Source organism: Prionailurus viverrinus, chromosome A1 (assembly GCF_022837055.1).
Source record: "Prionailurus viverrinus isolate Anna chromosome A1, UM_Priviv_1.0, whole genome shotgun sequence".
Taxonomy (NCBI): domain Eukaryota; kingdom Metazoa; phylum Chordata; class Mammalia; order Carnivora; family Felidae; genus Prionailurus; species Prionailurus viverrinus.
Window position 1 is genome coordinate 24,372,285 of NC_062561.1, and position 25,661 is coordinate 24,397,945.

Consider the following 25,661-nt stretch of genomic DNA (forward strand, 5'->3'; position numbering starts at 1 on the left):
CGGGAACAACCCGGGTCGGTGGACGAGCTGGTCCTTCACGAAGGGACGCTAGGCCAGGAGGAGCAGGAAGAGGAGCCCGCGGCAGCTGGGCGGCGGAGCAGAGGACGCTGAGGGAGGGCGGAGACGGCGTGGCGGAGCCGAGGGGCGTGGCTGTGGCTTGACCCCGCGCGGGAGAAGGGACACAAGAGCAAAGACCCGTAAGTGGGCGGGCCCGGCGGGGGCGTGGTCAAGGATGGGCTCCCCCAAACGTTGGCCCCGGCGGCCATGATGAGGCCCCGCCTCTGCGCTCCAGCTGCCGCCCCTTTCCTTGCCGCGGTGATTCCGAGAGGTAAGACTGCCTGGACTGAGGCCTGGATGTCCTCGGCTCGCCTGCGGTTCGGACTGCACCCGCGACGCGGCGGGGCCTGGTCCGGGCGGACGTTGAGGCCAGTGGCGCCGCAGGCTTGATCGCGGAAACTGCGGCCGGGATCCCGCCTGCGATCGAGCCGAGGCCGCAGGCCGAGCGCTGGGCACCGAGGCCAGGACCTTGGCTGCAGACGCAGGCCTCGTCCCGGATCCGTTTCTTTCACTGAACTTCCAAGAATGGGGTGCCCGGGCCTACGGTCTCCGCTACGTTTATTTAGCGCTTTCCATTTTGCATAGATTTTCCCCGCCCTTTGACCCGATCTCCACTGCAAGAGGTAGATGTGTACCCAGTTTATAGAGAAACAGACCCCAAAGCGCTAGTGGCCCTGCCAAGCGCCCAGTTCAGGGGTCAGCGAGCGCTTTGTACGTCTGTTCGTGTCGTAAATGTTTTGCGAGTTCTGGAGGGGTCCGGAGGTCACCCCTGAAGGCGTTGCCAGGGAGCTGGCATTGGAGCGGATCTTGAAGGAGGGCATTCAAAGTTGCTGGAATAATAATAACTAACATTTGCATGCATATCATAGCAGTGTCACAACCAGTAGTGAATTAACTCATTTAGTCTCGGGAGCAATCACGAATATTCTATCGTATTAGATATTATACATATTAGATATATGTGGTGAAGCCGGAATTTTAACCTGGAGGGTCTGGCCCCGGAACCTACTCTGAGGAACCTACTCTGAAATTGTTAAACCATAGCGTTGAGTAAAGCCACCCAGTGGAAACATCCAGGCTGTACTAGGATTGTGCATAATTGAGTTTGACTGATTTAAGGTAATAGAAAGTGAGGCCAAAAAAGTAATGTGGGACCGTTGAAGACAATTTTGAGAGCGAAGTTAACGCGTTTGGAATTCGTGGATGCTGTATTTTTTCCTCCCACGGTGGATTAGAAATGTATATGTGGGCCAGCCATATGAATGTTTATAAAGGAAAAGAGATTATGCTTAGTACCGCAGTTAAAAATGTGACCAAAGTATATTACCAAAGTAGGGCAAGTATTATATATATACCAAAATAAACCAAAGTTTTATTCGTCTTTATTTACCTTTTGTCATTTCTTCATAGTTTCAATTTTATGAAGTTTTAATGACCTCAAACCTGAAAATATATATATAATTAGTTGCATTATTTTTCGTTTCAATAACAGAGTGGGTTTCAACCACTAGGTGAGTCAGATAAGCCCTACACCTGTAGCAGCAGCCTGGAGATGGCCAAGATTTCTCTTCTGCTAGTTAATGTGGGCAGGCTAACCATGTTTTTAAAATTGATAGAACATGCTTACCACAAGTGAATTATACACTTAAAAATGGTTAAGGCAGTAAACTTCATGGTATGTGTTTTTTAATCACAGTTTTTAAAAATAAAAAATAAATCAAAATGACCAGCAATTGCATGCAGGCCATGTTAGGCCTGAATATGTAATGTGTATAGGTATCCATTAAGCAATAAATTCATGTATTGAAGCCCTAGGCTTCCATGCAGGATTGATTTTAGTGGGATATACAAGAAAGAAACAAAGCAGGAGCCTAAGTTTTCATTTCTTGTGTATAATTAGGATGGTAGCAGTGAGAATTCAAAGGAGTAACTTTAAGACATTTCACACATAGACAGGAATGGATGAAAAGAGAGGCAAACAAAGGAAAGAAAATGGTTTGAAGGTGGGACACAGATGCTTCATTTTAGATGTGCTGAGGGTTTTTTTTTTAATTTTTTAATAGCTTATTTATTTTTTGAGAGAGAGAGAGAGAGCAGGAGGGGCAGAGATAGAGGTAGAGGTAGAAGGCTCTGCCCAAGCAGGCTCTGCACTGTGAAGAGCCCCGTGTGGGGCTGAAACTCACAAACCGTGAGATCATGACCTGAGCCGAAATCGAGTCAGATGGTTAACCAACCTACTGAGCTACCCTGATGCCCCAGATGTGTTGAGTTTTGTTAGCTGGTGACATATCTTGGAAGAAGGGTCCAGCAAGACATTTAAATTCTGGCACTAATGTGTGAGAACGATTGGACCTAGAGATGCAGAATTTGATTCTTCCACCTAGAAAATGTGGTAGAAACATAGGGAATGGGGAGGTAGGGCAAGTGCATGTGAAGAGAAAAGGAAAGCCAGAAGGCCAGGAGTAGGAGAACCCGGATCTCGAGTTCTCTCTGAGGCGAGGATTGGTGCAGACAAAAAGGCAAGTAGCATTTGGTCAGGTAAATTTATATTTCTTATATGTTACTTTGAAAGTTGGATGAGGGGCACCTGGATGGTTCAGTCGGTTAAGAGTCTGACTTTGGCTCCAGTCATGATCTTGTGTGGTCTGTGGGTTCAAGTCCCATGTCGGGCTCTGTGCCGACTGCTCAGAGCCCAGAGCCTGCTTCAGATTCTGTGTCCCCCTCTCTCTCTGCCCCTCCCCTGCTTGCACTCCGTCTGTCTCTCTCTCAAAAATAAAGAAATGTTAAAAAACAATTTTTTTAAACTTGCATATAATTGGTAGTCTGAAGTTAATAAAATAAGTTATTCATTAATTCAACAAATAATTATTAGTTATCTCTTATCTACTAGATGTACCATGGCCTGGGAAAGCAGACAGTCCTTACTAAATTTAATAGGGCATCCTTATAGAATAATGCAGCAAAAAAATTTATTCCTTGGTCTTATGTATATATGCTAAAATTATGCATCTGTCTTTGTCAGTGTATTATTTAAGTTAGGATCATAAATAAGAATAGCTGAAGTTAATAGTCAATAATTAATAACATTTATAAACTTTGTTAAAAATTGATCTTTTATAGATTAAATGCATACACCTGTGATAGAAGGTAATGTCTCTATAATTGTAAACCCTAATCCTATAAAATTAGTTAATCTCAGAGTGTCTAACAAAGAGAGTATTTAAAGACCCTCCAAGGAAAGGAGAGTATAGCAGCAGAGTAGATGTCCTATTGTCAGGCTTCCTGGTTCAAATCCCAGCTTTCCAATGCAAAGCTAAGTATTTGGATTTACTGAGGACATTACTAAAAGATGGAATTTAAACTAATTTTTTTTTTAATTTTGCAAAGACATTTCCAAGATTAACTTCTTAAGATTATTGTTAAGTATTTTTTTAGAGTGACCGTAACACCACAACTGATCAGCGTACTGTAGAACCCAGCATATCAGTAGAAATTATGTAGAACATATTCATTGAGAAGACAACTAGAGTGGTAATACCTGTTTCCAGTTTCTGAGGATTTTCTATTCAGTGTGTTTGGCTGGTCTGTAATAAGGAGGGGAAGGGAACCTTCCTCAAGAGATACAAATCAGAAGGTTCTTTGCTCAGCGGGCACTTACGGTAAGGATGCTTTTCCAGCTTTTTTTGTGTCATTAAAAATAATGTGTGGTATTTTAACATTTAAGTTTAAAACTATTTATGACATTTAAAAGATTTATTGGAGAGAAAAGAATTACCAAACTTCAAAATCTCCCAACGATAAGCTGCACTTTTAATTCACTAATGTTTTTAAAAGGAAAATTGTTGATCTAAAAGTTGTACATTGCTTTCTCAGAAAAACTCTCCCGGGACGAGGAAGTTGATCGGGGTGAGCATATCACAGAGTGGCGATCACGCTGTAAGTGCTCAATAAATGTTTTCACTTACTGTTATCAAAATGGTTATTATTACATCATTCTCCTCCCATTTTAAAATCAGCCATAATCAGTAATACCAATTCTTTGATTCCTTTGTTAGAGTTGACAAGTAAACTATTAGCAATTTTTTAAAAAAAATTTTTAATGTTTATTTTTGAGAGAGAGAGCGCACATGAGCAGGGGAGGGGCAGAACGAAAGGGAGATAAAATAATTAAAATTCTTTCTGAAAAGAATTTGGAGCAGTCCAGAAAAAGAAAAAAAAGAAAGCTTGTTAATAAATTAGGCAAATTAGTAATGACATACCAAAGTACTAAAGTTTCCTAAAGTGCATAACAAGTATAATTGTGTGCATGAAAGTGAGTCAGTTTCTTAATGTTATTTATCAGAGAAAATTAGCATGTGAAAAAATATTCTAAGTGGAAAACAGTTGCATGTTTGATAATCTATCTGAAAATGAGTTTTCAAATTTTTCAAGAATGAATGTAGAAATGAATGAGCTTGATCTTTACTAATAGGAGAAGAATGGCATTGAAACAGATTTCCAGTAACAAGTGCTTTGGAGGATTGCAGAAAGTTTTTGAACATGACAGGTAATTACTAAGAAGATCTAATTTTAGTATCTTTCATCCTGCTTCTATTTGATTCCTTAATAGGCCCATGAACGATCACTGTTGCACAAAATTACTGTTTACGTAGAAAAATGCATATAGTTCTTGTCAAAATTACCTCATTTGTGATATTAGTGATTATAATACAATATGAGTGACAAACAAAGATGTGGTACATTTCAGTGCCCATGAGCAAAAATGTAATTTAAGATCTTTAGAATTCATTTTTTATAAAAGCTGATTTGTTATTTCATACATTTCTTTAGAAACAGAAAAAGTTTCTCTTTTAGTAATATTAGTGCTACATTGAGGATGTTACATTTATTCTTTTAATTTATTCCCCCATCCCCCAAGTGACTTACGTGCCATGCACAGCAAAGACTCAAGTTGGTTAATAGATCAGTATGCTAATTTGGCCCCATTCTTTAAGGATCAAGTTATGTTCCTTAAATATTGGTAGAATCACTTATTTTGTACATTAAAACACTTATTTTTATGTTTCTGTCTTAACCAGTCTGAGGCATTGATTTTTTTGTTGTGGCTGTTAAAATTACAGTGTTGAACTGAACTGCAAAATGAAATTCGCTATCTACTTACCACCCAAGGCAGAAACTGGAAAATGCCCTGCGCTGTATTGGCTCTCTGGTAAGTATTATGCATTTAAGTTTTGGAAGGAGTTTCTTTTTGTTTTTAACTGGTTCATCTTACTCTTTTATCTTGATTTCCTCGTGTGCTTTCTGAGCCATTTATAGGACTTTAGGAGCCTATTCTAGTCAACTCTTACTTTATCCTGAGAATAACTTCAACCCTATGGAATTATATTTATTTCACTTCTTTTAAAGTTAAACCAAGTAATTTAACAGAAAATGGCAAGAGCTTGGAAATGTTACTTATTCAGGCACCTGGGTGGCTCAGTCGGTTAAGCATCCGACTTTGCTCAGGTCATGATCTCACGGTTTGTCGGTTACAGCCCCGTGTCAGGCTCAGGACTGACAGTGTGGAGCCTGCTTGGGAATCAATCTCTCACTTGCTCTCGTTCTCACTCTCTCTCCCTCTCTCTCCCTGCCACTCGCCTGTGCATTCTCTCTCTCTCTCTCTCTCTCTCTCTCTCTCTCTCTCTCTCTCTCTCTCAAAAATAAATAAATAAACATTATTTTAAAAAAAGAAAGAAAAATTACTTAACTTGTACCTACCTAAGAATTTTGGAAGTCTATGGAGATTTTACCACTCAAATAGAACAATATTAGGTAAAACACCAGAGCACCCACGATACACTACTTAGAAACTACCAGCAAATAACTTTTTCATAGCCTTCTCTAGAATGTTTTAATTGGACTCCACCAATCTTCTCTGGCAACAGTCTGGGAAATCACAAAAGAATACTAAAGCTTCTTAAGCAGTGGTGAATATTAAAGACTGTAGGATGGATTATGAGACAGTAAGGCTTTGCCACCAGTAGTTTGAAGCTCCCTGCTAACTTATTTCACAAGATGTTGTTGGTATTTTATCTTTAGAAGCAAACATTGTAAGGAGAGACTCTGTAGAAATCAAATTATATCATAGAGGGCTCTTTTTGTTACCTTAAAATTGCTTATATCTTTGATTTTAGTAAATTCCCACTTACATATGTTTTATCAAGGATAAGCCCCAAATACCAGTCTTTTAAAATGAGAATACATATTTCGTTTTAAAAGGTAAAAATTTTTTAAGTAAATAAATAAAAGGCAAAAATTAAGTGTCTGTGTGATTGTAACTCAGCGGCCCATTTCTGTGGTTGAAAAAAGCAATCTGATTTTGCTAGAAGAGCAACAAGTATTGCCAAAAGCAAAAGAAAGAACAAAATTGCATGTTTGTTTTAGAAACAGTATTGTATAGCTGAAGACCACCTTAGAAAATAGGTAACTGGGGCGCCTGAGTGGCTCAGTTGGTTGAGCGTCAGACTTCAGCTCAGGTCACGATCTCGTGGTTTGTGAGTTCGAGCCCCGCGTCGGTGTCTGTGCTGACAGCTCGGAGCCTGGAGCCTGCTTCGAATTCTGTGTCTCCTTCTCTCTCTGCCCATCCCCTGCTTGTGCTCTCTCTCTCTCTCTCTCTGCCTATCAAAAATAAATAAATGTAAAAAAAAAAAAATTAAACAAGAAAAAAGAAAATAGATAACTATTCTGTAGGCCCAGAGAAGTTATACATTGCCCAAGATCCCTTGACAGAGTGAACAAGTTGTCTGACTCATAGCCTGGCACTGGATCTAGTCCTTCTCTTATTCTTTTTGCATTTTGTTTTCTGGCGGCAGCCGCTGGAGACCTGTCTCTTGGCTGAAAGAAAGATAAGCAAATCAGAAGTACCAGGAGGGTATTGTGTAAGAGGTACTATAATAATAAGGCCCTAAATTCCTCCACCTAGGGCCGTGGAGGGAGGGTTGGGGGAAAATAGGAGTGACCACAGATGGGTATGGGGTTTCTTTTTGGGGTGATAGAAATCTTCTAAAATTAGATAGTGGTAGTGTTCCATAATTGTAAATATACCAACAGTCGAGCTGTATACTTATATGGCATCTGAATTCTACCTCAATAAACCTGTCAACCAACAAAAAAAACCCTCAAAGCTCTTCATAGAAAATATAGTTGATCTAGTGGATATTAATTTGTAACCGTCTTTATACTTGTGAGAGTAATTCTCCTAGTAGAATTATCTCCCCTTCTAGGAGTCTACAGTTTATTCCCTCCTACATTAATCAAGGAATTTGTGTTCTGACTAGAAAACAACAAATTTTTCTCTGGTCTCTAAACATTGACATTTCTTAAGCGTAAGACACTGTGCACTGCGTCCGAGGCACAATTCAAGGCTTTTTACATGTTACCACATTTAATCCTCACAGCCATAGTATAAGATAAACATAAGCAGTATTATCCCCATTTTTGAAATGAAAGAACTGAGACTCAGAATATTCAGCTTACTTGCCTAATTTTGGTTAGGCAATGAGTGGCTGAGTAACATCTTTAGAATGAGATCCTGTCTGAAATCCTTTTCAGACATTCCTTTTACACTATCACCTTGCCTCTAAACACATTTACATTAAGGTCAGCAAGAGTGCTAACCTTTTAGCAGTATTTGGGGCAGCTCTCCTTCATGATACGGCTCCAATATCTCCGGAAGACGTACTGGGAAGGAACATGGTAGACAAACAAGGACCCTGTAGTCCGCCATGACTAGTGAAAGTAGGTATGTCCTCACAGTTTAAACATAAACTCCCATAACGCTTTATACCATGATACTCGTAACTTTGTATCTTGTAATTATGAATTTAATCTTCATTAGCAACTATTTCATAAGTCCCTGTGCTGGCTGTTAGGGGATAAATAGAAACTATAAAAGTGTTCCATAGTTAATTCATTCTGAGTCATGCATACTAGTAAGCTTTGATGTTGCTAATCATCAGATGTAGTGGAATATTTAGCATTGGACACGGGAAAAGGTGTGTTAGGTTGGGCAGTACTTAGCTCAGTCATTTATTGCCAGTTTATTCTTGGCCATTCTCACGTCATTACAGTATTAGGCTCCTATAGTAAGAAAATTCAGTCATCTCTTCGGTCACATGTCTGAAAAGGCTAGATAGCTAGGAAAAATGGAAGAAACAGCTGTAAAAACTGAGGCTAAAATTTAAGGTACGTGGCGACCATTTCTCTTTTAAATCAATGAAGAATACAGAGATGATCAGGCAGAATTTTGTAGCTAAGGACTACTCATATATAAAACAATTATAAGTTATTTATAGTATTATGATGACTTATTGTATTTATGTTTTAATGCAGGAATAGTAACACATTTAATTGGCATGTTTGACAGCACCCCAGTCGGGTTGATATAACATTCTCCAGTTTGAAAAATTCTGATTCCCAAATACATCTGGTCCTAAGGATTTCAGTAATTAAAACTTCAGTGAGTGACTTTGAAAGGACAGCTATGGGAGCATTTAACCTAAGACAGTTCTTGATTAATACTGTTGTAAATTTTACAAGAAAGGGAACTTTATTATCTTCTTTAGAATTATTTCTTTTAAAAAAAGCCTTTTATTAATAGTAAGTGAGCTCGTTTTCCCATATCATACAGGGATTAACTCTTATCAGCTATCCACAGTATAGCATGAAATAATCTATTCATCTGCAGGATTAACTTGCACGGAACAAAATTTCATATCAAAGTCTGGTTATCATCAAGCTGCCTCAGAACATGGCCTTGTCGTCATTGCTCCAGATACCAGCCCTCGTAAGTGTTCTCGTTCCAGATATTCTTTGTAAAAATATGAATCTTTAAAGTATAAGTTGTGTAACGCTATACAATGTATTTCATATTTTTGCTGTTATCTCAACCTTTCAGGTGATAATCATGATTATAAAAGACTGTGCTATATATTTTCCTCATTGCGAATTTTACTCATGACATCACTCTTACAAGAACAGACAGTTTTGCTATTCCCATTTTGTAGATGAAGACGCTTCAAAACAGAGATTGAGCAACTTGGTTAATATACCATATTGGCACCAGTGCCAAAAGAACATACGATGGATAAGAAGTTTTTCTGTTTCAAAGATAAACTGCCTTGTCACCTGAAAGTTAGTTTTTTTTCATCTTCTCTTCATCAAACAATCATACAGTGAAATGTGCATTCGTTTTAATATAAATAACTAGAATGCTTACGTTGAAGAAATGAAAATATCAAATATTTGAAAACTCAGTCCATCAGAATTAAAGCTTACTTTGTGACCCTAGAAGTGTCAGGAAAAGGAATTTACTTGTCTTTAATTTTTTTAAAGTGTACTAATTTTTAAGAGAGAGACAGAGTGTGAGCGGGGAGGGGCAGAGAGAGAGAAGAGAGGGAGACACAGAATTCGAACAGGCTCCAGGCTCTGAGCTGCTAGCGCCAGACGTGGAGCTCCAACCTGTGAACTGACCTGAGCCAAAGTCGGATGCTTAACCTACTGAGCCACCCAGGCACCCCTGGAAGTGGAATTTAAACCATGGGGGAAGGGAAGGGGAAAAATAGTTACAAACAGAGGGAGGGGTGCAAACCACAAGAGACTCTACAGAGAACAAACTGAGGGCGGATGCGAGGGGTGGGGGAATGGGTGATAGGCATTGAGGACGGCCCTTGTTGGGATGAGCACTGGGTGTTGTATGTAAGCCAATTTGACAATAAATTATGTTTAAAAAAATGGCAGCTAAAACTATCTGGAAGATAAATGGCGGGCCTTAGGAAGGTAGTGCATTTCCTTTCACAGCACATATAATACACCAAAGCAAGACAGGTCTCACTAGAAATGTAATAAAAAATTTAATTCAGGGGCACCTGGGTGGCTAAGTGTTGGTTAAGTGTCCATCTCTTGATCACAGCTCAGGTCTTGATCTCAGGGTCATGAGTTCAAGCTTCACATTGGGCTCCATGCTGAGTGTGGAGCCTACTTTTTAAAAAATGTAATTCAGAGTACTATCAAAAATGTTAAATGCCTAGGAATAAACTTTAAAAATATGAAGAATTATTTTTTAAAAGAATTGCAAAACCTGCCAAAGATCATAAACGAAGACTTTAATAAATGGAAAAATGTCATGTTCCTGGATGAGTAAACTGAGTATTACAAAGAGGTCATTTCCCTGAAATTACGTATTACCATAATTCTATTAACAGTCTCAGTTGGCTTTTTAACTACCTAGAAGTATATAAAATAAAACCTAATAAATTTTAAAAGATTATAAGAAAATCCCATTGGGGGATGAATAAATAGGGGAAACATGATGGAGTGATTCCAAAATACATAAGGAGACATTTTCAGTGCAAGATAGTGAACTCAGCACAAGCATCTTGTCTCCCTTCCCTTGAAAAGAAGTGTTGGTAATAGGGGAGGGGTCATCAGAGAAGGAATCTCAGCACATTTTAGAAGGATAGAGGATATAAGCCCTTTGAGAGGTGAACAGTGAAGAAGCATATATTCAGAATACATAGGGGTTCCCTGGGTGGCTCAGTTGGTTGAGCAACCAACTTCAGCTCAGGTCACGGTCTCATGGTTTGTGAGTTCAGGATCTGTGCTGACAGCTTAGAGCCTGGAGCCTGCTTTGGATTCTGTGTCTCCCTGTCTCTCTGCCCCTTCCCTGCTCACACTCTGTCTCTGTCTCTCTCAAAAATAAATAAACTTAAATTTTTTTTTTTTAAAAAAAGAATACATTGGAGGACATTTCATTCACAAAGAATGTCAGGGTGCCTCACCTTGGCAGTGAATTCTTCAGCCTGAAAGGGCATTCCCTCCCTTGCCTCATTGACTAGAACTAGTCACGTGGCCCTATTGAGGGACAAGAGGGCCAGGAAGTATGTGCCCTAAGAGGCAGAGAACTGCAATAGTTGGCGATCAGCTCAGATGCAAATGAACTTTCAGATTCATTTAAAAGTGTGTTACGAAATACAGGTTATCACTGCGAAGTAGGTGAAACCACAGGATTTTCCCTTGATAGGTGGCTGCAATATTAAAGGAGAAGATGAGAGCTGGGACTTTGGCACTGGTGCTGGGTTTTATGTGGACGCCACTGAAGATCCTTGGAAAACTAACTACAGAATGTATTCTTACGTAACCGAGGAGGTAATTTCATTTGTGTTGTACTTATTAACTGATGATTGCCAATAGTTTGGTTTGGGACACAGAGTCCTTCTAGTCCTGAGAATTTTAAATCAGGGTGTGGTAGTATTGAATCTATTTGGTACATATTTATTAGTGAACGTTCTAAAGTTTACTTGTACAATAGTCTTATTACAATTGAAGTTAACATTAAGTACACTTTTAAAGAGGGTAATAATTATATTGACACCTTTATACACTACCCAGAGGATACAAAGAAAATAATATATAAAAAAACTTTTCATTTCTCTGGCAGCCACTTCATTCAGACATATTTTGTAATGATTTACCAAGGCTTAGTTAGAAAGGATAAATAAGTAGCTAAATCACTGCTTTTATTAATAATATTTATGTGTAGTTTATGCACTTTTCTAAATTTTGCATGTGTACATCATAAAACTCAATGATACAAAATTTTAATCATCCATTATTCTGCAGCCCAAATAACAACTATGTTTTGGTATATTCCAGACTTTTTTTCTATGACTAGTTTTCCTAGAATTATAAAAGTTTTTTTTCATGTTCATTTTTTTAATTGTATAAAACAAACATTTTCTAATACTCTGTTGGTAACATAACGTTAATAATTTCATAATATTATATCACGTGTCATAATTTACTTTTTTGTAATATAGGATACTTATATATTTACATATATTTTTTACTGTATTAAGTTTTACTGCATTGAGTGTCTTTATGTATCATCTTTCCCCGCTAAGGACTTTTCCCTTAGAATAGATGCCAAGAAATGAATTTTAGACATTTTAAAGGTTCTTTCTGCATCATTTTCTTTATGCTGCTTTCCTAGAAGGATGTACCATGTTTTCTCCAGTGTTACGTTAAGAATCCTTGTCTACCTGAGATTTTTATTTTTCCATCTTTATTAGTTCATACTATTGTAAGACTAGATTTGGAAGTATTGATTGTGTAATTATTTTATATAACTTTGGAAAAGTTTAAACTTACTTCTCATACCTTCTGTCATATTATTAAATTCTCTCTAGCTTCCCAAACTCATAAATGCCAATTTTCCAGTGGACCCCCAAAGGATGTCTATTTTTGGCCACTCCATGGGAGGCCACGGAGCTCTGATATGTGCTCTGAAGAATCCTGGAAAGTACAAAGTAAGATTACCGAAGCTTCCAGTGACAAGTATTTCTCTTGGATAATATCAATTAGGAACTTTACAAAGAGCGATAGTAGGATATTATTATTAGTACTGGGACTAAACTTTTCTAGTGTTGGGAATGAGCTGTAGGGGAAGAGCATTAAACTGAACACAAAATTATATGCTCCAGAATCAGAAGTGTAGGAATTCAATCACATTTGGTCTACTAAAAACATTATAAAGCAATTTCTACTGCTTCTATTCAAACTGTAGCTTGAGTCGTATTCTTGTTACTATTGCAGTATATATCACATTTTTACCAGGAAATATATTTGTTAATTGAGTTCGATGTTCTGAGGGAAGAAGAAGATATTCATGATTTGTGAAAGTGAAGAATTCTCTCTTCTCAGTGCCTTGGATGAAAATTGGATTGCAGCGTAACTGATAGATAACATCGTCAGTCTTTCCATTCATTTATTTGAAACTGTATAGCTTTACTTTTTTGTTGTTTAAACGAGCCAAGTTGGAATGACCACCATATGTAGAATGTCTGACTGGCAGAGCAGCATACCATCGTGTTGCAAAAGGGAATGTTGAAACAGGCATAATCTCAGGACTGCTTCTGTCTTTAAAATCACAGGGCTGTCGGATACCTCAAGATTTGTTTAATCCATTTCCTTCCCCCAGAAGGAACTTCTTAGTCATTTCAGGTGTGCCACTGAGAAGTGAAAATATTTCTTATGGCAGCTTCTTATTGCGGCATCAAATATTTTTCTTTTAATAGGCTTTGCTATATAAAGTTGAATTAATTCAAGTCCTGGCAGTGGGTTTTTAATAAATAAATAAATAAATAAAATGGTCTTATATTTTTGTACGTAAGGCAATCTGTTTATTACGTTTGAGGAAGAAAATCAAATTCAGTTGTTTTTTGTCCTTTAAAAAAAGCGTTAGACTTTGATAAACCTACACAGTGATAAGTGCTCTGAAACTGAGCGATTCCATCTGTGCCACTTACCCAGTGAAAAACAACATTGCATGGGGGTGCCTGGGGGCACAGTCGGTTAAGCGTCTCATAGTGAGATCAAGCCCTGTGTGTCGGGCTCCACGCTGACAGGAGATGGCTTGGGATTCTCTCTCCCCACTCTGGCTCACATACTCATGCGCTCTCACTCTCTCGCTCTCTCTCTCTCTCCCCCTCTCCCTCCCCCTCTCCCCAAATAAAAAATAAACTTTCAAAAAAAAAAAAAAGAAAAACAACACTGCTTAGAACCCAAAATTGTGTTGTATTAAAATTCTGCCACATTTAAGGGCATCGTTCAGTGCTTTCTTGGTCCTGTTTAAAGAGAAAGAATGTGTCTCAGATTTAATAACCTCACAAAAGTAGGTACAAACTGTTTTATATCACTACGAATTAATTTTAAGTGGAAAAAAGGAGTAGAAAGTCTGAACGTAAACTTGCATTTGTGCCTTATTTAATGAAATGTAATGTTTTGCTTTCCACTATGTTGGCACCTATGGTTAATTAGCTCTCTTACTTGAACACATGAGAAATGTATCATGGAGAGGCCTGCCGTCCCAGCACATATGATAACTCACAGAGAATTGTTCACAAGTAGTTTTCATGGCAAGTCAGAGTTTATAAGCAAGTTGCAAATAAACTTTTGAGTTTTTAAGCAAGTTGCAAATATGTGTTCCTGTTTGATTTTGCAAAATATAACTTGTTTTTAAATTTCCTTTGTTTCTGAAGTCTGTGTCAGCATTTGCTCCAATTTGCAACCCAGTGCTCTGTCCTTGGGGCAAAAAAGCCTTCAATGGATATTTGGGAACAGATCAAAATAAATGGAAGGTAGGTACTGGGAAGGCTATCTTAATGTTCATTTTTAAGTTTTCAAATTTGTGAAGAAGCTACGTATCGCAGACATTATATTCCTAGCTCACTCATAGACACAGAGCTAAAAATAATTAACAAAAGGAAATACATATAATAATAACAAAAAAAAGCCCTTTTCCTCATTGTATTGAATTGTGGCAGACATTCCAAGACTACATGTTTTTTCTGCTAATGATTAATTTACATGTTTATTTCTTAAGTAACATTACCAAAAAATACCACATTTTATCCCTAAATTTAGATTTGCCTCTTAACCCTGTGCTCATTTGTACAACAGGAACCATGAGTCCCGGCCTTTTAATTGTTTCATGTGTCTGTTTCAAAATCCAGCATCTCTCAGATTGAGATAGTCAATTCCAGACTTAAAAGTCTTTAAAAATAGATATTGTGTAATGTACATCTATGTGAACATTCCCAATAGCAAGATTGTTTTTTGAAGCATGGGAGCAGATGCTTCAAAATGAAAATTAAAAATGGCTCTTTCTCTTGAGACTCATTTGACTTTTGTGCAGAAATAGACTATTTGCAAACTTCACCAAGAGTCTGAATATTTTGCAAATGTACTCATCATCATATGCATGTGAACAAGTAGGAAATACTTGAGTGGGGGGAAGAGAAAAACTTTCTTGTCTTACTGTTGTGTGTTCCAGGTCATTCTGTTGTGTGTTCCAGGTCATTCACCCGTGCATCTCAATTTTATTTAAGATTGGTCGTTGAAATTCTAACAAAGCAGAGGTTTAATCCTGTAGTCACTAAATTAGAATTGTGTTTTGCTTAGGCTTCGATTTTTGTTACAGTGGAAGAATGCAGAACGTGATTACTATTAGGCAGTTTGAGAGCTGACAGTGCACATACATCAGTGTTAGCAGTCCTTGCCACTGTGCAGAGTCTGTGTGGAGTTCTGAGACCTTAGGTCACAAAAGTGATCACCTTTCCCATCTACACGGGGCTTAGGGTCTCATAGAAGCATTGAGCAAAAGACCAGCTGGTTGGGAGAAAGGAAGGGAGAGGTAAAGGCACAGGTAACCGATAAAGGAATCTATAATTTTTCTCCTGGACTATCTATAATTTTTCTCCTTCTCCTAAGGACTATGAAATCACAGAATTTAGAACTAGTTGGATTTTATAGATCCCCTTCCACTCTCTCCTTTAAGATTAAAGAAAGCAAGTCTTAATAAAGCATGATACTTTAGAAGGGGAAATCTTGGGGGTTTTGTTTGTCTTGATTGGTGCATGGAAGTTGTGGCTAGTGAATATATATGAATAATCAAGAATACTTAAAAGTGGATAATAAAATATAAAATTCTAACTAGTGGCAGCTCCTGAGATCATAAATTTGAGGAGTTGTTTATATGATTCAGATTATTTAAATTAAATCTTCCTGAAAGCTCATGGGGATAGCAGATATTTGGTGCTATTCAACACCATAAAAGAGAAGGCTGAATGTACTAAAGCCAAAAAGAGAAGACAACAAAACAGACTGTTTATTTGAAACAAATAATATCTGGAAATAGAAAAAGATACAAGGGACTTAGAAGAAAGAGTCAATTTGTGGTGGGATTCATAAAGGAAAAGATACGATGTGGGGTTTTTTTTTTTGTTTGTTTGTTTGTTTGTTTGGAGTTAAGAGATGATTAAAAACCTCAAAGGTTTAGAAGGGAAAAGGCTATATTCTATGAAAAATGCTGAGATTCAGAACTCTTGCCACTGGCTCAGGACTGCGTGGAAGTAGAAAAGAGGCTATAATTGGGACATAGAATTCTGAAGATCTTGTGAATAAAAACCAGGCAAACCAATGTAAAAAGTGTTTTCTGATTTAAAAGGCCTTCGAGCTTAAATGACTTTAAATTTCTATTTGGTTCTACTGTGGTCTCTTCTGAAGAATATCTTTCTGGGTACTTTCAAATTTATTTTTCAGTGTTTTTCTTTTTCTAGGCTTATGATGCTACCCATCTTGTGAAGTCCTACCCAGGTTCTCAGCTGGACATATTAATCGATCAAGGGAAAGATGACCAGTTCCTTTCAGATGGACAGTTACTACCTGATAACTTCATTGCTGCCTGTACAGAAAAGAAAGTCCCTGTTGTTTTTAGATTACAAGAGGTGAGTCCCAGGAAACCTCAACTTGTTCCAAGTAACTATAAAAAAGCAAATCCAGGGGTTCCTGGGAGGCTCAGTAAGTTACGCATCCAACTCTTGATTTTGGCTTAGGTCATGATCTCATGGTTGTTCATGAGATTGGGCGTGGGGCCTGCTTAAGATTCTCTTCCTCTCCTTCTGCCCCTCCCCCCACTCACATGCTCTTTCTCTCTCTCTCTCTCTCTCTCTCTCTCTTTCAAAAAACCTTTTTAAAAAAGGCAAGATTTCATAATACTTTATATTTGGAATTTGGAAAACTACCTCTAGTAAGATATTTTTTTTTTAATTTTTTTTTTCAACGTTTATTTTTGGGACAGAGAGAGACAGAGCATGAATGGGGGAGGGGCAGAGAGAGAGGGAGACACAGAATCGGAAACAGACTCCAGGCTCTGAGCCATCAGCCCAGAGCCCGACTCGGGGCTCGAACTCCCGGACCGCGAGATCGTGACCTGGCTGAAGTCGGACGCTTAACCGACTGCGCCACCCAGGTGCCCCTAGTAAGATATTTTTAAAATTATAATAAGATACTTAATGTGAAAGCCTTCTGATTAAATTAATGATATCTAAGACCAAATTCCATAGAAAAAAGAAAGCCTTTGGCAGTGAAAAGTGTTTATAATTTTTTGTATGGCCGTAGAACCAGTGAATAACAAGATTACTGGATATGTCTTTCTTTACATGCATGTGGCTGTTCTCACAGGAAATAACAAGAATAAGCTTAATTACTCTTCACTTCGTGTACACCTTAACCTCAGAGGCTATCAACCATTGGTCTCACACACATCTGCAATTTATACGGTTTGAGTTAGGTGCTAACCTAAACATTGTGCTGCTTGGCAAGTTTTCCTTGACTAAATGACTTTTGGTTATCCACTGCTCACCTAACTCTATGCTAATACAGTTATAATTAAAGGAATTCTGTTTTTATTTTTAAAAAATTATTTATAAGCTTAGGAATATATAAACAAAATATTTCAGGATGAAAAATGAACACTGTAAATTACAAGGGATTGTGATTTTATTTTATTTTTTATTTTTTTAAATTTACATCCAAGTTAGTTAGCATAGAGTGCAACAGTGATTTCAGGAGTAGATTCCTTAGTGCCCCTCACCCATTTAGCCCATCCCCCTCCCACAACCCCTCCAGTAACCCTCTGTTTGTTCTCCATATTTGTGAGTCTGTTACGTTTTGTCCCCCTCCCTGTTTTTATATTATTTTTGTTTCCCTTCCCTTATGTTCATCTGATTTGTCTCTTAAAGTCCTCCTATGAGTGAAGTCATATGAGTTTTGTCTTTCTCTGATTGACTAATATCACTTAGCATATAATACCTTCCAGTTCTAGCCACGTAGTTGCAAATGGCAAGATGTCATTCGTTTTGATTGCCGAGTAATACTCCATTGTGTGTGTGTGTGTGTGTATATATATATATATATATATATATATACCACATCTTCTGTATCCATTCATCCCTCGATGGACATTTGGGCTCTTTCCATACTTTGGCTATTGTGGATAGTGCTGCTATAAACATTGGGGTGCATGTATCCCTTCGAAACAGCACACCTGTATCCCGTGGAGAAATGCCTAGTAGTGCAATTGCTGGGTCGTAGGGTAGTTCTATTTTTAGTTTTTTGAGGAACCTCCATACTGTTTTCCAGAGTGGCTGCACCAGCTTGCATTCCCAGTGATTGTGATTTTTTTTTTAAGTTTTATTTTTCTTGAGAGAGAGAGTGTGTACGTGCATGGGGGAGGGGCAGAAAAAGAGAGAGAATCTTAAGCAGGCCCCACACTCAGTGCAGAGCCCAGTGTGGGGCTCAATCTTATGACCCTGAGATCATGGCCTGAGCCAAAATCAAGAGTCAGATCTCAACCAACTGAACCACCCAGGTGCCCCGAAATGATTGCGATTTTAAAAACATTTTTATTCATGTTCAAGGGTACTGTGTCAGACACATTGATCTAAAACGTGTAATTACGATGATAAATGTCCAGATACATCTAGATCAATGTATAATGTGGCACATTGCAGTTTACCAAATGTTTTCACAGCATTAGGTCATTTTATTTTTATGTGACCACATGAGAGACCATTCTTGTCCTCTCCCATCTGTTTTTTTGTTTGTTTGCTCTTTCATTTTTTTCAACTTTTTTGTTGTGGCAGAATACCATACATAAAATTTGCCATCTTAAGTATTTTCAAATGTACATGTCTTTGCTAATAAATATATTCATAATGTTGCTCAGCCATCACCACTATCCGTCTTCATAACCCTTTTATCTTGTAAAATTCAAACTTTATGCCCTTTAAACACCACGTCTTCGTTCCTCCCTGCACCCAACCCTTGGCAACCATAATTCCCCTTTCTCTGTAAATCTGACTACTCAGTACCTCCTCTAAGTGGAATCATACAGCCATTTGCATTATTTCCTTCCTAGACTGTTCACTGCTAGTATAGAGAAATGCAGCCGATTTTTGTGTGTTGCTTTTGTATCCTGCTACTTTGAGGGCTTTAGGGTTTTGTACAGAGAAGAGCATATCATCTATGAACAGAGATAATTTTACGTCTTTCTTTCCAATCTGTATGCCTTTTATATCTGTTTCTTGCCTAATTGCTCTAGCTAGGACTTCAGTACTATGTTGAATAGAAGTGGCAGAGGTAGGTACCTTGTCTTGTTCCTGATCTTAGAGGAAAAGCTTTCAGTATTTCCCCATTTAGTGTGATGTTTGCTGTGGGTTTTCTAATATGGCTCCTGTCCATCTACTTTACAGGCTCAGAAAAGTAACCTGCGTATCTAAAGTCTCACAGCTAGTTCACAGTAGAACCAGGATTGGAAGCAAGGTCACTTGAAATGAAAATACTTGACCTCCTGTCATCCGTCTAAGCAATCCCAAGCACGGTAAAGCAGTGCTTCTGAGGAACAGAGGGATGGAATTAGTTAATACGAGAACTTATGCACAGCCTCCTCTCCATCTAACTTATGCAACAGATCTGAACAATCTTCCTGTTTTTTTTAATTTCCCTAATATTTTGAACGTGTGAACAGTTTATATAAATATACTGTGTAAAATATTATGTATATATATATATATATATATACACACACACACATACACACACACATGAGGAAAAATATGTCAAAAACCAATATATTGGATATACCTTTTTTTCTCTGAGTGTCCCTCTTTAAGTAATAGGGTTTACTTAGATTAGTTAAAATACTTAAACATTTAATCACTTAAATTGCCTGTTTTAGATCAATAACCAACTTTGAGAAATCCAAATACTGATTTGATTGTAAAGTAATGTGTTTAACTGTATTAACCATAGCTATAAGTAACGTAACAAACCGTTTCTTTCCAAATGATTTCTTGGCACTCACAATGTTGGATGCCTCTTCTTGCCCCTGCGAGGCTGTGCCAGGAAATTGTGTTGTTACCACCACCAACAAAGTTTCAGCCTGCCAACAGAGACTGAAAAATCTTTATAGAGCGTGTTATAAAAACAGCATAGAAGTAAAACACTGATGAAATTCTTAGAGGGGGAAAAAAATAAAGAAACTTTTTATTTCTGAAATGCTCATAGCCTAAACAAGTAAAAAACATAGATGGGTGTATTTAATGAGGAGTCAAGACAAAACGTTCTTGAATTCTGAAAACAAAAGAAAGCGAGAAAGTATTGAAATAACCAGTCACAGTCTTTAGCTCGGGCAGTTTTTCATTCAGTTTCCTTCTGGCAAGGGCCACAGTCTGAAGGTTTTGTTTAGGCTTGTTATAATTGAATGAGCGACTGAGTAGACGTGACTGGGCATAGCTTCGGTGAAGTTGCTTTCAGGTTTTCAGGCCAGCTTCCACTGACTTCAGATGACCTTAGGTCCGAGACTTTTACCTGCTTTATCATTTGCTTATAAGTACAGTATAACTGTATTTCTTTATGAAATGGGAGTGGTGAAGAATTAAGTAAGCTGAAAAAAATGGGGTGTATATAGAAGTATGTGAACTGAGGAGAAAGGCAGAAAATTATTACAATCATGTACATGCTTTACCCAACTTCATTTATTTACTTCTTTTTGGTGTTAAATCTCAGGGTCTTTTATTTATTTATTTATTTATTTTTTAACATTTATTTATTTTTGAGACAGAGAGAGACAGAGCGTGAATAGGGGAGGGGCAGAGATAGAGGGAGACACAGAATCCGAAACAGGCTCCAGGCTCTGAGCTGTCAGCACAGAGCCCGACGCGGGGCTCGAACTCACGGACCGCGAGATCATGACCTGAGCTGAAGTCGGACGCTTAACCTACTGAGCCACCCAGGCACCCCTGTCAGGGTCTTTTTGTACATACTCTCTACTGTCAGAAAAAAGTTGAGAGCTAAGTGTGGTGCATAGAGGCATTTGTATGATTGTCACCTCATAGAATTTTTCCTTTTCTGTTTTTGGCTTCAGTGAATCTAAATTGAAAAAGCACTAGATAGCAGAGTCCTGATAGTATACAAAGATCAGATTTTACTCTGAAGCCTCATTTGTCTAATTTTCAGTTTTAAAGTTACACTGTGAGGGAAAAATTTCAGTGACCTAATGGAAACTTCCAGAAACAACATCGAAGCAAGGCTGTATACTACCTCTTCAAGGCCCTTTCTGAAGATTCATAGGTGGTTTTGGCCTCTGCACTGCCTGTCAGAGAACAGTAAGAACATGGCACAGAATTCCAGAAGTGCAGGGATCTCTCAGGCGTCCCTGTATCCTCATACTCAGCACGATTACCCAGCACAGACTCTCAGGAATTGTTTATTAAGTAAAAAAGTGAACACCTTTTCCACAGTCTTCTTTGTATTCTGAAGAGATTTAATAACCCAGGAATTCATATGTGCGCCTTTCTAATTGGGTCTGGAAAATATGTAGGAAAGCACTGCCCTTTAGGACAAATGTTCATCATAGCTGCTGGAGCATTGCTGCTTTTTTGAGAGCCGAGTGAAGAATGAAAGAAATGTGTTCATTTATTTTTATACTCTGAGAGAGTCTTGCTACTGATGATTTTTCCGTGTAGAGTGGGAGGTAGAAGAGGAAACCTAGGCTCTTTCAAGTGTCGCCGGATATATATAATTGTGCAAGCTGCCTAACAAACCAAACCGATTCAGAGAATTTGATGAAAGGACCCACCCCCATTTAATCATATTGATAAATAGATCATGACTGGTCAGGAATGACACAATTGGCTGAGGTTATATAAGGATCTTCTCTGTACCAGAATGCCAGTAGTTCAAATGTGTTCTCCTGCCTTTAACTCTTTCTTGGTGTGTCACAGTAGGCATTTTCTGTTTTCTCGTAAAGGTGGATCTTCTGTGAAAATATCATTATGGAAGTCAAGGGCATCGGTTTGGTATTTTAGATAAAACGTACTGTGTTTTTGCAGTACACCCCTGAGAGCTCAAAACTGTAACTTCGTTTTACCCTGGGACTTCTCTAATATAGTCATAATAATAATATAATAAATAATAATAGCAGTGGTAACAGTGATTACCCACTATGTGCCTGAAACTGCAAGGCATTAAACATCTGTGAAACTGCATAAAAATACAGCATACGCAGTCACCGTAGGGACTTTGCTCCTCAAGTGCTTGGGGCATCCATTCCCTTGCATTGGTCCCTATTGTCCATCAGATATATCATTTCATCTGTTAGAAACCAGCAGCTACTACTTGGGACTGTATTCCCTAGGGTTTGTGGATTGCAAATCATGGGCCTGGTTAACCGGGTAACAATTCAAGAATTCCATGAATGGAAAATGCTTTTCTTCACGTTTCTTTCTCTACATAAGAAATTGTTCTTTAGCTCCAAATTGAATTCACTGGGCCTCGTCTTATCGTTGAGAAATGTGAAGCCAAATAATTCCAAAGGTCAGTCTTAATTTTGACAACGTTCCTGTCAGACTCACTTCTATGGTTTGGCCACAGTAAATAGAAGACAGTGCTTTTGAGCTGCTTTGATGACTTTATACTAGAACTTTTTATTAACTGCCGTTCTGAGATACGTACCCCGAATACTCCTGGAAGTAAGAGATGGAGAACGTTGACTGATTCGCTAAAACCTTAGGGATTTGCCTTGTTCCTTGAAACCCAGGTGATATTTTTATTAGGGCTCTTTTTGGTTCTTAAGTGCTTAGGAAAATTCCCATTTTCTCCCATCAGAGACCATTCACAAGATTAAGGTAAAAACTTAAAAATCTTAAGACTTTTATGTCCTTTCGGTGTATTCACCTTGCGTGTTCATTGTGTTTTGGAAGGGAGGCTGCCCCCAGATTACCTGCTGTTTAACCCCCTTAGGTTCTTCCCAGCTTAATTTTGTTTCTTTTTCCTTTAGAAAGCCTCTTGTTGTATTCAAGATGCCCCTGGGGGCATTGCCTGTCCATTGACCTGTACCAGTGGGGGTATTTTTAAGTTTTTTTGTTTATTTTTGTGAGAGAGAGAGCAGGGAAGGGGCAGAGAGAGGGGGTGGGACAGAGGACCTGAAGCAGGCTATGCACGAACAGCAAAGAGCCCTACTTGGGGCTCGAATTTATGAACCATGAGATCATGACCTGAGCCGAAGTCGGATGCCTAGCGAACTAAGCCACCCAGGTGCCCCTTTGTCAGTGGATTTAATCGACCAGATAGTTTGAGATCCGTTTCAACTCAACTGCTTGGCAGAAAATTACATTTTCTTTCTATTTCATGATTGTTTTCTAAACAGTTTACTGACTTTTTTCCCCAGTGTGGTTTATTGCTAAGGGATGTCTGTTTTAATGAATTTTTCCTTTTTCCTCAAATGATGATGTGATAGACTTTTATTGAGTAGAAAGTAGAATTTGTAACAAAACTTTATGATGTCTGTGTTTAACTTCCCAGACAACATTTGACCATTGGATGTTTTTTGTTCTTTCTCTATATTGTTTATGTGTGCTTATTTTGCGTTTTAATACTTTCTGTCTTATCGATGTTAATGTGTTTCTTCTGTGAGTCAAAACTTCTTGCCTATGTTTCTGACTTCTTTAAATTCTGATTCTTTTAGCCCTTGTTGATAGGACCATTTGTATATCCTGTACATTTAATTAATGTGTCATTTCCTCTCTTTGCATAGTAATGGCAGCATCTAGAAACTAAGCTATACAGAATGTTTATTTTTCTTCATATTTTTGCTGTTCTTCTAATGCTCAGAGAAAATGTTGAAGTACAAGTATAAGCTTGACTTTATTTGTTCGTTTATGTATTTATTTTTGAGTGAGTAAGAGAATGAGCTGGGGAGAGGGACAGAAGGAAAGAGAATCGTAAGCAGACTCCATGCCAGTGGGGAGCCCCAACACAGGGCTGAATCTCACAACCATGAGATCATGACCTGAGCCAAAATCAGGAGTCGGACGCTTAACTGTCTGAGGCCTGCAGGCACCCCTAAGCTTGATTTTGACTATAAGCCTTCCTTATACTGTAATTTTTTCACTGTTTACAGATAATTAAATGACATGAGAGATATGTTTAATGTCTTTGATGTTTCTGAATGGAAAGTATCTTATGTTCCTCTCTTTTGTCTTCTAGGGTTATGATCATAGCTACTACTTCATTGCAACCTTTATTACTGATCACATCAGACATCATGCAAAATACCTGAATGCATAAAAAACTTCAGATAAGAAAATTTTTTCAGGATTATAAAATTGTAATAAACAGAATTGCTGGGAAAAATGATTTCAATGCATTGGATTTCATAGTGCTCAAAATCATCATTCCATAGTTGAATCACTTTCTGAATGAATATATAAAACCTGCTTTTGATTTAAAAGTTATTTTGCCAATGTTGGGAAATATTTAATACATTACAGCTTTCTCAAGGTCATTTGGAAATCATTGTATTAACCTCAGGCCACAGAATATGAATATAATCGCATTTAAATCATAGAATGCTAACTCAGGAATTGGTTTAAGAGGTAATTTAGCCTAAACCCCTCACTTTTCCAGACTTTAAGTCTGTGAAGGCATGGACTGTCTTCATTATGTTTATTGTTCTGTCTCTAGTATCTGCCAACCACTTGGCTTCTAGGAGGCATTTAGTAACTATTTGTTGTTGAGTAAGGAGTGAGGCTCAGAAAGATTAAGTAAATTCTCCATCATTACACAGTTATTTGTGGGACAGCTAAGATTAGAAGCCAGATTTCATAAACCCAATCCAATGAGACTTCTTTTCTTATCTATTAAGCCAAACAGATTTGTGGACATTGGTTTCTGGGATTTCTCAAGAGACGAGAATTAAATAATAAGACTCAATCTGAAAATAGCTCTATGTAAGGAAAGTTGCTTCATATGTTTCTGTAAACAGATATTTTCCTGTAGTTACATGCAGAAATTTAGCTTGGTGAGCTCACCAAGAAAAGTAATCAGTCTCTTTGTAAATACCAAATTGTGTTACTTTTACGAACTTAATATGAATAAACTCATTTTGAAACATGATAGATGAAGTCTGACTATTTTATTTTATTTTTTTAATGTTTATTTTGAGGGGAGAGAAAACAGGGGAGGATACAGACAGAGGGAGACAGGGGATTCAAAGAGGGCTCCCTGCTGACAACAGAGAGCCCGACAGGGGGGCCAAACTCACAAACTGAGGTCATGACCTGAGCTGAAGTTGAATACTTAATCAACTGAACCCCCCCCCCCCCGGCTCCCCAGATTATTTTAAAAACATTTTTCTATTAGAGAAGCATGAAGATTATACATTAATTTTTTTTTCATTCCAGTGTAGTTAACATTGTGTTCATTTCAGGTGTGCAATATAGTGATTCATCACGTCCATATATTACTCCGTGCTCATCAAGATAAGTGTACTCTTAATCCCTTTCACCTGTTTCGCACAGATTATACATTTTAAACACTTGATATGAATGCTGTTAATATGGTAATCGAAGAAGTCATCAGGTTCTTAAAGTTATCAAATTAGTACCATTTAAATGTGAATTAGATTGTACTAGAATTTCTTAAATTAGTGCTACTGAAATACCAGTAGCCAAGTTAGAGCCCCATAGTGAGCTACACACAAAATGGTTCTAGTCTAAACAGTCTCATGTCCTCTAATAAATTCACTTAATTCGTGGAATTTGTGCATGTTTTTGGTAACTCCTTTGTAAAGAAAAGCAGTTGTGTACTTCTAAGATCGCTGTATTAGCTGCAAATTTAATCAGAAGCAGAACTAGTAGGAGATATATAAAGAGATTTTTTTATGA

The 25,661-nt window shown here is 37.9% G+C and overlaps 1 protein-coding gene across 3 annotated transcripts; it reads left to right on the forward strand.

Moving 5' to 3' along the window:
• The first annotated feature begins 222 nt into the window (after positions 1-222).
• Positions 223-24,891, forward strand: ESD (esterase D). 3 transcript variants are annotated; one of them, XM_047871177.1, is made up of 10 exons: positions 223-328; positions 3,931-3,993; positions 4,529-4,603; positions 5,178-5,266; positions 8,783-8,881; positions 11,117-11,241; positions 12,282-12,401; positions 14,133-14,231; positions 16,212-16,379; positions 23,983-24,891. In XM_047871177.1, exons 3-10 carry the CDS (start codon positions 4,536-4,538, stop codon positions 24,061-24,063), a joined length of 849 nt encoding a protein of 282 aa, XP_047727133.1. In that variant the 5' UTR covers positions 223-328; positions 3,931-3,993; positions 4,529-4,535; the 3' UTR covers positions 24,064-24,891. The 3 variants fall into 3 exon arrangements, with proteins under 3 accessions (XP_047727133.1, XP_047727282.1, XP_047727207.1); XM_047871326.1 differs by lacking the exon at positions 223-328 and adding an exon at positions 338-680; XM_047871251.1 differs by lacking the exon at positions 223-328 and adding an exon at positions 2,851-3,716.
• Positions 24,892-25,661: the final 770 nt, after the last annotated feature.